At 33.0% G+C, this 13,294-nt stretch overlaps 1 protein-coding gene across 2 annotated transcripts in view; it reads right to left on the bottom strand.

Annotated features, from left to right (window-relative positions):
* Positions 1–13,294, bottom strand: part of LOC117167561 (1-phosphatidylinositol 4,5-bisphosphate phosphodiesterase gamma-1) — a 400,270-nt gene that overhangs the window by 12,285 nt on the left and 374,691 nt on the right. For both annotated transcript variants that reach the window (XM_033352585.1, XM_033352586.1), the window contains one exon: positions 10,904–11,011. In XM_033352585.1, coding sequence (XP_033208476.1) covers positions 10,904–11,011 — 108 coding nt within the window. The remainder of the gene's footprint in view (positions 1–10,903; positions 11,012–13,294) is intronic.

Raw genomic sequence — 13,294 nt, 5'->3', positions numbered from 1 at the left:
TGATGAAATTGAACCAACACTGTACAAAGTAAGTCATACGTTTTAATAGTTGATATATTATTTATATGTTTACTGTAATGAAATAGGTTAAATAAATTTCATTTTTAAAAAATGTATGTGTATTTATTGATTGCCCTCATCTGAATTCTTGTAGTTTAAGAAATCAGTTTATCAAACAGAAGATTTAGTGCAAATTATCAATCTATCTTATATTTTCAGAACCTACTTACCTTAACTAAATAATTATCATTTCTTCCCATCCTCCTCGACCCTCTATATTCTTCTTCATATATTTTAAGAGCTTCTTTAACTTGATTTAAGATAATTCAAGATTCAACAGGAGAAAACGTAGTTACAACTATAAGAAATGCAGCATATCCGATTGTTGTGCACTCTATAATAATCTCTGTTAACCAAGGATCTCTTGTTAATGATACTAAGTTTTCGTTTACTAAGTTGCTATAGTTAGGACAAAAGTATGTCCACGATTCTCTTAATAAGAAATCCTTATCTATTTAACTGGATTTATCAAGTTCAACGCAGAGTGCAGTACACAGAATGGAGAAACACTTAGTACGCATGGACAAGGTGTTACCAACAGTTTCTTTAAGTTTTTTATTTTAAAGCTATTGCGCTCCTTTTATTTACACTTCCAAATGCCACACAAAGTACAATTCGGAAGATATTATCATTTAATCCAATAATTTCAATACCTACTTACCTTAACTACATCATTACTGAATCCTCCTCCTTCTTCTCCTCTATTCTTTCTCGTTCTTCCACATACATTTATGATAGTTTATTTACCTTGATTTAGGAGAATTTAAGATTTAAAACGAGAAGCGTGGTTACAACTATATGAAAAGCAGCGTACCTGAGCTGAAGAGCGAGCATGTGTCTGTGGATAAAAAAGGCATGCGACCTCAACTCGAATATTGTTGTATGACATAAGAAACGATAAGCGTCGGGTAGTGTACTCTTGATATTTATTTTTTTAGTTATTAGACGTCCATAAAAGATCTGGAATAAAATTCATGCTGCCTACAATCTCTCTTTTGAGTCTCGAAATTGTTTTTAGTATCTTGTTACATATACCTGATCCAGAGGTTGACGAACCTAGCATATGGCAGAAGAATGAATATCAAACTTTATCGTGTGAATACGAAAGCGAACTTTTGCGAGCTGTAAGAAGTGATATATAGAGACCGAAAGCATAGGATAATGAAATGTGTTCAGCCTCAGACTGTGGATGCGTGAATGATTCTGCGAGTTTAAAACGTGTGTGGCTGTTATCTCGAGTCCTTGCTCGTTCGGCACATTATACGAGAATAAAGTGACAAGGATCTCTGAGCATTTAATCTACCTTATGAAACACTATTATTATAATTTTAGATAACTTTCTTGCCTAAACTATTCGCTGACTTTGAATATTTCTTTATTTTAATTTTCTGGTAGATTCTAGACTACAGAATAATGTTTCATCTATCAGGAAGCAGTAAATCAAATAAATAGTCAAAAACAGGATGCCATGCATAACCCCCATATCAAATGTCACCTATACACATGCATATTTTGCATATTCAGGGCATGCTTTTCAGTGACCACGTGCCCAGCCTAGTCCCCGGTTATGAACATTTTTTTTGGTTTTCACTAAGTCCACACGGATTGAGATATCGTGTTTAAACTTTAACAGATAAAATGTATCTGCACACACGTAACCTATCATTCTTTTTGGAGCATTTTTAGCGATTTCTAATGAAGAAAAAAAGAAACTTTGAACGTCGATAAAGTCGAAATCAAGTGAATCAGTTCGTCCATGAAATTTTTGTGTAAAATGATTTAAATTTTTATGGTCCTAAAAATAGAAGACAAAATAATCCACAAGAATATATAACCATCAGAAAGTTTTAATTATTTTCTGAAAATGCACATTTCTCAAGATGGGACTTGGACGGATTTCCGAGTATCACATTCTAAGATGTTCCTCGATTTTTTAAATCGAGGCATCTACTTTATCCACGTTAAAAGTTTATTTCCTTCTCCTGTAGTATTTTACTAGAAACCTTTCTTTGTAATTAAAAACATTTTGATATATACAAATGTTCCTTAGTGTTTTCTGTATAACTTCCTAAATCCTCAACACGATATCTGAATCCGTGTGGACGTAGCGAGGACAAAAAAAATGAAAATAATTTAATTACCTACACAAAAATTTCATGAATGAACTTAGTCACGTGATCTCGGTTTTATCGACGCTCAACATTTATTTTTCTCTCCGCTTTTTATTTAATCTTTCAAATTTTAAACACGATATCTCAATCCGTGTGGACACAGGGAACACCATAAAAATGCTCATAACCGGGGACTAGCTTGGTCACGTGGTCACCAAAGATCATGCCCTTAAACAAAATAAAAGCAGAAGTTTTTAGTTTAAATTCTGTTGAAGTTTTCAAAAAATATTTCTTCAAATTGCCACCCTCTCAGGTGCATGTGAAATAAACCATCTACGTCATCATCTTAGCTCCCGAGCGGCGGCCCAGCTATTGAAAGGGATGATGATTCACCACCCTGCGCTCTTCTGCTCAAACCTATTTAAACTTGCAAAATACATTTCTCAGAAATTACCCTCAAAATAATCATATCACACACTCTACAGCAAAAACACCGACTATTTCTCAAAATTATATTGACAATATCAAGACATTATATTAAATGATGAATTCATTAATATACAGGAAATATGATACCACTTACGTCATCATATCTTCTGGCGACTCACTTATCAGGGGTTGTTGACCAGGGTGTAATAATATTCTTGTGGATGGAAATTAAAATGTCAGTCAATTACAGTTCATATTTATTGAAATCATGCATGAGAGATTCTCAGTACATATTTGAGACGTTTCGACTATACGTCGACTGTCCTAATCAGTAAAAATATTTCTTTCTACGAAATTTGCACCTGTTTGTTAAGTTTATTTGTTGGTTACTGAATGGACTTCGTCTTCTGGACGGACTTAAACAAAAAGATTGAAATTATTCTTAACGTAAATTCAATCTTTGTTCGAGTCCGTCCAGCAAACGGAGTCAATTCAGTGGCCAACAAACAAACTTAACAAACAGGTGCAAATTTCGTAGAAAGATATATTTTTACTGATGAGGACTGTCGACAAACAGTCGAAACGTCTATCAAATTTGTACTGAGAATCTCTCATACATGATTTCAATAAATATGACCAGTAATTGAGCAAATATCAAAGGAAAAAGTTAAATTAATTTAGTTCCCACAGATAAGGACTCCAGGAATCGACGATAAAGTCATCATAATGGAATTTTGTTTAACGAGAATTGTTACAATATCACAAGGGTGGTTGCAGATCTTGGAAATTTTCAATGTCGCACCATTGCGATAAACATTTATTACATAAATTATATTATTTTGGAGTGAAAAACTTCAATTCCGAGAATAGCTGGTATTAAACAGTCTAATATTGCGATATCATATATCATATCATCTCCTATTCCATATTTTTGGGGCTGAAAAGTTCCATTCCCACGATTTTTAAGTATTGATTTCCAATATCGATATTGTGGATCGAATGCTTCAAAACTGTGATTCGTAAGTCAGCACAAGGAGCGAAACAAATCTTAGAGCGTTCTGCATTCTAGCCGCAAGTTTGCTATTCGTACGGAAAAAAGTAAGCAAGAACTCTCCCCACCTATCTCCTTAGGAAAACTTGACAACTATGTTTTATTATGTACACATATTTGTATATAACGTAAGTTGGTTTTTCAGAAGTATCATTTTGCTCCATTTCCACATTGGGACTAAAAAAGTATTCCAAAAATAACTGCACAAAAGAATGCGTAACTGAAAACAATATGGGAAATTAGGTATATACCAAAATTTGTGTGATTTTAAACCAAAATCTTAATTAAAAATCTTGATTAATATCTCTTGCGTTGCCATTTTGTTTCTTCGATTTAATTCATAATGATTAGGGCAGGTATTCGATTGTATTGAACACCAATTTGAACCAAAGATCATTTGAAGCAAAGTAATTAAATGTGATTATTTTTTTAGTGAAATCTACAAGAATCATTATCATTAAGAGAGATTGACAATCAATATAATGACATTTTTTAAAAGATCCCTAGCGAACCGAGTGAATAGAAAGGATACTCTACAGAGTATCCTCATAGTATCCCTTCCGTATCATGCAACAAAAACTAAAAAAAAAACTGCAAAAACAACGGTAAAAAGTTTTTAAAAAATATAGAAGACCTATAACGCCTGTTGACGGCTACACTTCAAACGCATCATCTCTAAGTAGCAGTCAACAGGCGTTATAGGTCTTATACATTTTTAAAATTTTTTCATTGTTACAAAAAAACTATTGCGATTACTCCGTCACCTTTCCGGTCACACGGGCCGCTAGATATATAATGACATTTAATTCTTTTGATTTAGTTGCGTATTATTGCAATCGAATGCTTACTATCAATTGAGTTTACGGACCGCAACATTGGGGAAGCGAGTGAGTTCGTGAATAAGCGACAATGTTAGATCAAAATAGCGCTGGAGACAAGCAAAGACGAAAACTGTGCTCAGTTACTTTTTCATTTTATAAAAGACTTATTCTAGTCATAACAAAAGAGAGTTGGGAAAATGGTATATCCAAGATTGGAATATTTAGATGTGATAATATGCAGCAATAATGTACGTAATGTACGAAATTTAAAAAGGCTTTCTGATTGATGAAATTGCTCTAGTTCTAAGTTTTAAAGAATCGTCTTTACTGGATTTAAAAGGAATCAATAGGATTGATTGATAGCGATTTTCACAAGATGTTTGTTTAATATGACAACAATTTTCGGATATACTTAATTTCCCATACTGTTTTCAGTTACGAATTTTTTTGTGCAGTTATTTTTGAAGTGGACTGGTTTTGTATAGTGTGAGCTACTACATTTTTTACAATACGTAAAAGCAATATTATGAGAAAAGGAGATAGAGTAATTAGAAATGATAGTTGAGCAAATGCAATATTTGAAGTGTAAAAGTAAAACAGGCTTTTTTGAAATAGTTATGAAATTTTCCTATTACTACGTTTTTAGGAAAAAAATTTAGACTACTGTTTGTTTTTAAAATAGAGAATAAATAACAGTAGAATACAGGAAACAATTCGAAAATTTAAGATAATTTCAATAATTTGGTAAAATTTCAGCAATTTTGTTATAAAGTAATTCTTTTTGGTTGAAAATTCAACTACTTTGTTGAAAATTCGTCTTTCTGGGTTAAAAATGCATATATTCAGGTGGAATTTGCACCCCCACCCCCAGTTTTTGTGAACTGACCATGTTTTGAGACCCCCTGAATCCGAAAAAAAGGTTTTTACATGTGTTTGTCTATGTGTTTGTCTGTCTGTCTGCATGTATACCTGTCTGTGAACATGATACTGTTGAAAAAAATAATCTATTAGATTGGCCTTTGAAAAGCTCGTTGAGTGTCCTGAACTAAAGGTCAAGTTCGTTAGCCAGCTATTTTGGATAAAAAATTCGAAACGTGAGCACATTTTGAATATTTTTGAGACCAGTTTTTTCAAAATTCAAAAATTCTCTTTCCGGTTGTTCCTAGCATTCAGAAAGTCGAACAACTGATCCTAAGGACTTTTTTCATCAAATCAAAAATTACGAGAGTTATAGCATTTTCAAAATTCCAAAAAACATACGAAAATGAACATTTTAAGCCAAATAACGCACGATATAAAAAAAGCCAAGAAAAGAAAAATATTGCTTCTTAAATTCCATACAAGATTATCATAACAACTTTTTAAACTTTCTTGAAGAATCCAAAATTCAAATTTTGACAGCGTACAAAATAATAAAAAATCCAAAAATTACATTTTTCGGCCAAACTATGCAAAATGCGGTAAAAGATGAATACACAAAAATTCTGCATTTGAAAAAAAATCTACAAATTTTTTATCAACCACTTTTTGATAGGATGCGTAGTTTTGGCTTTAATCATGAAAAACATCATTAACAATCAAAAAAACTGCCCGCTGCGTGGGCAAATTCTTATCACAGCTTGTCTCTTTTAATTTTTTTTTTCGTCTCGTGTGTGGGGTTCCAGAAAATTTACCTTTGCATGTTTTGATGCTATTTTTTTACGATTCAAACTAAAAACAGAACTATTCAAAAATTATTCATGACAAATCAATAATTTTTAAATTCTCATCGGAGAAGGTATTAGATTTGTGTAAAATTTAACCCCCTAGTTTTTGTCAAAAGGTCCAAGTTTTGAGACCCCCTGAATCTGAAAAACAGGTTTTTACGAATGTGTCTTTATGTCTTACTTTATGTCTGTCTGTGAGCACGATGACTTTTGAAAAAAAATTTATTTATTAGATTAGCCATGGTACACTCTTTCAGTGTCCAAAGCTAAATACCAAGTTCGTTAGCCACCGGACACCTTAAAATTCTGTTTAATTAACATGGGAATATTTTGAATTTTCTAAAAATTGAACTCATATTTAATGGTTTCATCAAAACGTGCCAAACTTTTTAGGAATTGAAAAGGAATATCTACGAAATAAAATCATAATATTAACTTTTATTTCCAACCCACCCTCACTCTCCCCGCAGTGCCACAAATTTGACCCAAAAATATAAAAAAACTACATTTTTACTCATTATTGTTACTTTTTAGTAATTTTCGTCGTCTTTTACATACAAATAATTATTAATGGAGAATTTGAATATTTATGATGAGTTTTTAAACAATTTTTAATATTTTAAACAAATGTAAATTGTTTAAAAATGTATTTACTCTTAAAACTGTAAAAAATAATCGTGTTTTCTGATTAAAACGCAATATTTTTCATTGTTTGGAGTAGGACATTTTTCTATAAACATTGTGTAATTATATAAACAATTATTCATTGTTTCTTTTCAAAATTTCTAAAAATTGAGCCAGAGATGTCGACTTTTTTCAAACTGGTATCCTATGCTACTTTTTGTTATATAATTACATCATTTTGACAAATTTTTTTTAATGTTTAATAAATTTCTATTTTTTTAAACAATTTTTATTTGCTCAAGAAGTTATTTTTCGATAACTGAAAAAATGAAATAAAATACAACACGTACAATTTATTACGATTTTAGAACTATATTTGGAAAAGCAATTGTTTAAGCAAATTATACTTGTTTAAATAATTGAAAAGTGATGTATTAGAAGAAATGTATTAGAAATGTATTAGAATTATGTAATCATTCTACAAATCGTGGCACAGGATACTGATTTGAAAAGAAAGTTGATATCTCTGGATCAATTTTTTGAAATTTAAAAAATAGATAATAAATAATTGTATAAATACTTATATAATGTTTTTAGACAAATTGACTACTTCAAACAATGACAACTACATTCCAATCAGAAAATACGATTACTTTTTACATTTTTCGGGAATAAATAACTTAAATTTCTTTAAACAGTTAAAAATTGTTTAAAAAGTCATGGGAAATATTCAAATTGTCTAATAGTAATTATTTGTATGAAAACGACGACGGAAATTGTTAAAAAGTGACGATAATAAGTAAAAATGTAGTTTTTTTTATTTTTGGTTCATATTTGAAGCGCTACGTGGAGGGAAAGGGTGGATTGAAAATAAGTTATTAGTATGGTTTTATTTCCTAGACGTTCCTCATCAATCCCTAAAAAGTTTGGCACGTTTGAATAAAACCCCGGAACATGAGTTCAATTTTTCAAAAATTCAACATTTCCCTATGTTAATTCAAGGGGATTTTCAGGTGCCCGGTAGCATATGTTAATATTCGAATTTCGAAAAAAATTACGGATTTTCTTTTTCCGGAATTGGAAACTTTGGAGAGGGCTTCTTGTCCTGTAGCTCGAAAAAAGTTTTTTGGACTACCCTAATGCATACGAAAGGACATTGGACTAAGTATAATAACAATTTAATCAATTTTATTAACTTTCATTATAAATAATCGCTTAAACGAGAGGTTGCGGTCTGACACGCTACCGTTGACGTACGATCTCACAGATCGTCTATAAGCTTTCGACTGAAAAGTTATGTGTGGACGATGTAAGAAGCAAGAAAGTAACACGTTGAAGGGAGAGGGACGGGTGGAATGGTTCCAAGAGTGAAAAAAGAATTTTTATTAAAAAGGGTGAGAAGTGGGGAACAGGAACGAAAAAGATGGAACAATGGGAAGAAGAATTACAGTAGTAAAAGTCAAAATAGCGGTGATTTGTGTATATAAAAGAAGAGAGAAAGATAAAGTTTTAAGAGTAATTAAGAGGTGGTTGGAGGAAAAGAAGAAAGAGTTGGTTTTGATAGGAGCTGACTTAAATGTCTGGACTGGCGAACAAGGGCGAGGGACTTGGGATGCTGGAAAGGAGGCCTATTTAAGGAGTTCCAAACATAGGGAGACAGACAGGATGAGGAGGAGGTTACCAGACATAATAGGAGAAACAGGATGTTTTATATGGAATGGCAATATGAAAGGAGATGGAGAAAGACACATCACATTTTTAGGGAAGGGAGAGATATTAATAGACTACATCCTTGCGGAAGAATGAATGCAGAACGTGATAGGAAGTATGAAAGTGGATAATGAGATAGAGTACTTCCCGGTAATAGCTACACTGAAAGGTGGCGGCCGTAGGCTCGGCAGAGGGAGAAAAGAAAGAGAGGGAGAAAGAAACAAGAAAATGAGGTAAATAAACTAAAAAAAAACTGAATAAACTCAAAAATGGGAAGATAAACTGAAAGAGTTTAAAGAAAATATAAAAAAGGAGGAAGAGGAGATTAGGTATGAAAAAGATGAAGGAGTAGACTCGTTCGATCAAAGATGGAAAATATCGATTGACAAGGTAAGGGATGAGATAGTTACAACAAAAGAAAGAGAAGGGGGAAAGAGAGGCTGGTGGGACGAGGAATGCAAGGAGAGTAAAGAGATAATAAAAGAGTGTGTAAGAGAATGGGGGATAGGGGAAATGGAGAAGGGGGAGCCCAACAGTAGAAAAAGAGAACATGAAAGGATGCTAGGAAGGAAAAAACAAAGGTGAAAGGAAAAATAAAAAAGCGATCAAAGAAGGTAAGGTCTAGGATGTCCTAAATATAAAAGAGGAAGAAGGAAGGGTGTAAATGAATAAATAGAATTTAGTGAGTGGACAGATTATTCCAAAGATCCCTTACGGGGAGTGAAAAATAGGATCAAAGGAGAAAATAGAAAGATGGCCCAAGAAGACATAGAGGAAGGGATCCTAATAATAACACGAGAAGAAGTCGATGAGGGTATAAATAGATTAAAATGGAACAAGGCTACATGAGAAGATGGCATGGAGAACGAAGCGTTGAAGTATGGAGGAGCAGGGGTAAGGGAAGGGTTGTAGAAAATCTGCACAAAGGAGAGGAATGAAATTACTCTCATGCCAGTTGACTACAAAACATATGCAGACATTTTAAGAAAAACGTTAGTCAGATAGAAGAAAGAGAAAGTATCCCATACAATCAGACGTTTTTTAGAAAGGAAGTGGGAACGATAGGCAACATTTATGTACTGAACTACTTGGTTAACATAAATCTAGGGAGAACGAGAGGGAAATTAGTCGTGTTGTTGGTGGATTTTTAAGCAGCTTTTGATTCAGTAAACAGAAAAGTGTTATGGCGGGCAATGAAAGAGAGGGGAATAGAAGAAAGGCTAGTGGAGAGGATAAAATTTTTTTTTACTGAAACCAGGATTAGGGTGAAGATAAAAAAAGAAAAAGGACAGATATTCTGGACAGGAAGAGGTCTAATGCAAGGGTGCCATTTGAGTCCACTACCTTTTAATATGCTGTTGGGAGACTTAGAGGAGAAGCTAAAGGAGAATGGGAGAGGGGGGACGATATTGGTTAAAAGAAAACTATACTCTCCAGCTCACGCGGATAACGTAATTATGTTAGTACACGACGAGAAGGGGGTATACCTAATTATGAGAATTTTCGCAGAGTATGTGGGAGCAAATGATCTAAGCGTGAACGTAGAAAAGACCAAGGTGATGTGTTTAGAAGTAGAAAAACCGTACGACCAAAACCTTCAAACAAGACGAGGTGCAGGTGAAGAAAATAAAAGAATTTTCGAGTAAAGTAATTGGCCAAGTACGGGATATAGGTGAAAATGAGAGACGTGAGTAGAATAGCACAAGTCTTCTTGGACGAAGTTCGGAAGAAGGAGACGAGAGGCAATTTGAGAAAGTCGAAAAGAGAGTAAGAAAAGAAAAAACTGAGGAGGGTTTTTGATATACGAGAAGGGGTTGTGGAGTTTCAGGACATAGAGTTAGAGGTATTAGTAGGACAAGGAGAAAAAGATGAAAAAAGATTATGGATTCAAGGTACAATAGATGGTCTGAAAAAGGAAAGAAAAAGCAAAAGTTGATTTCAAAATCGTGGAAAATGTATTTTTTATTTTAAGAGGAAACGGAGCCTTTGAAAGATCGCTCATTAATAGATTTTAAAAGAATTATATGATTATTTTAATTAATAGTTGAGTAAGGACAAACACTAGAATATAAGCAGTTGATAAGTTATATTAAGGATGGAATGTAAATATATGTACAGGGAGCGGAGGCGTTCAAACCCGTAAAAGGGAGAGATTAAATATACATACATGAATACATACAACTAAAACTAAAGCTACTAATGACGGCAGTCTCGAGGAAGGCCAGATGAGGGAGTGACAAACATATCAGAAATATGGTGTGGCCTTGAAATCCGCACGTCCATACTTAAAGCTTAATGAAGTGATAGCCAATTTAGTCGCTCAAGTTTGCTTTTCATTTTACAATCACTCAAATATATAAAAAATGAATAGGATATGAATATAAAACTTACGGTAGAACTTTCAATGTCAAGGTGAATTAAGATTGAAGCAAGTTCTAGATCCTCGCTGTAATTATTTTTTAATGGCACACTCCTGTATCCTGTTCTTAGGCATTTGACCTGATTTAGAAGAAAATTATATATTTTAGTGTTTGAGAACAAACAAAAATTGATGGGAAACGTGGACCTAATTAGATTTTGTGAAAAAGTATATATGTTTCATTGAATTAATGAAAATAATTATTGTAGTTATAAAAAATTGATATAATAAAACGTCAGATCTATGGCACGTTGTTTACACTCTAAATATTATTCGTGCCAGCTCACACAAATGCTTGCCTACACGGAAAATTAGCTCTAGAAAAACTGAACTTGTCTAGAAATGTTGAATACGTGATAAGGTGGTATTTAACTATTGGATACTAGGAAAAGTTTTCGCCGCCCACAGACCGATGTGGTTATCAGTACTGTGTGGATGTAGTTTAGGTAGTGTAGGAGTTTCTCACCACATTATTACGTGTGGTATGCCCGTTAAACAGCTAGCTAGTGGATTGAATTCATGAAAGCTTGCTGTCAGTAAAACACAGTTGAAGCATGACGTTGAGCATGACATAAGTTCCGGATCGTTACACAATACCTTATTGTCAGAAGTTTTAGGCCAATATTCATGGCCGATTAGGTTTTTCCAAAACCCAAAATTCAAACAACTTACCAGAAGATTTGAATTTTTCCCGACGGTATACAAAAAAATTGCGGTTATCACTCCTTTCGAAAGATTGGAGTATATTGTGATGACTTACGGGCTGTACAGTTCTAGAAAGTCGCCCCAAAGATACGTTTTCCAGGAATTGGGCAATTTGGATTTCGTCTTTTCGTATATTGACGATTTTCTATAGGTGCGGATGTATACGGAAGGTGTGCGGAGAAAGTAAATGCCTAATACTATGTTGCCAAGAGCTTTTTACGTCATTATTATTTGAAAACTAGTAAATATAAGTAGCAAAATGTGTTCAATTAAAAAAAAAACACTTTTTCTATATAATGGTTACTTTGCTCGTGCTTTGCATTTGATAATATATTTTGCTCACGCTTCGCGCTCGATAATGTATTCACATCGCACTACGAACTCGGTATTTGTATTTACCCTACATTTGTGCGTACCCAGGAAACAAAAATTCATTCACTACTGTTTATTGGGTTTCGAAGTCTTTTAAATTGCGTATCTGTCACTAGAATTCCAAAATTGCCACCGATTTGTTTTTTAAATACTTTTAGTCGTTATAATTTTGATTCGAAGCTGCTTGGGAAAATGATTGATTCACATAGTCGCAAACCGATTCTGTTTTAACTTTCTGAATCTGCACGCATCTCATGTTTCGCACTCAATTTTGTCAAAAATTCGAACTTTTCTACATTATTTTATTACCGATGTAGGTTTTTTGACCAGGGAATTTAATTAATAGTTTAAGATGTTAATTTTGTTTGCCTACTTGGTCATAATCAATATTATTCAGATATTGATTAATTTGTAAGATTGTCAAAAAAAACGCTCTCTAGCTCCGCTAGGATATGAGCCCAGGTCCTTCAGATTGCCGGTCTGATGCCGGTATGAAGCTCAAACTGGCGCTGCTTATTCAGATATTCAAAATAAAGTAAAATTTTATTTTCAAGGTATAATCTAATTTTATTTTCGCATTTAGTTTTATTCTTAGCTACCGTGAAGAATGTATATTATGTCGATAAATTTATATTATTAAAATTCATAACCTCTATTGGTATTGAAATCAAAGTGTTTTTATGGTATAATTTTTATAATTAAATAAAGTGTGCATCTTATATAAAGAAAAGTATCGTTATTAAAAACTGTATTGCAACTTGCGTCGTTTTTCCAAGAATTAAATGTATTACATTTATTTTCAATGTTATTTTTTACAATTCCAATTGAAAATACGTGTCCTAGCGTAAAGTGTTTCTAAGCAAATTTGCAGACATAACTTGGACGAGAAAATTTTTTAAATAAAATGTGACTGTAGCTTTATTTTTAGGTATATTTGTTATAACATAACATTTATAACAAGTTTTTAGATATTTTTTGGTTAAAAAACTTTTGGCCATTCCTTGGTTTCCATAGCCTATGTCGTTTCTCCAAAAATTTAATTAAAAAATTTTTATTGTTGTTTTTTACGAATAAAACAAATACTACAAATCCTATCAAAAAATGATCAATAACAAAGGGGGAGGGTCGGTAAGGCCGGTTTTTGGCCTAATTTATTTTTGGACCAAAAAATCTGAAAAATCATGGTAGTATCTTATAAGTATCCCAAGTCGATTGCACGCTAAACGGACTACACTCCACCCCCCAGCCACCCCTACAAATATAGGAAACACCACTACCCACCAACT

The sequence above is a fragment of the Belonocnema kinseyi genome, chromosome 2 (genome assembly GCF_010883055.1).
Source record: "Belonocnema kinseyi isolate 2016_QV_RU_SX_M_011 chromosome 2, B_treatae_v1, whole genome shotgun sequence".
Classification (NCBI taxonomy): domain Eukaryota; kingdom Metazoa; phylum Arthropoda; class Insecta; order Hymenoptera; family Cynipidae; genus Belonocnema; species Belonocnema kinseyi.
Note: the sequence above shows the minus strand (reverse complement) of the source record. Positions and strands in the feature narration are given on the sequence as shown.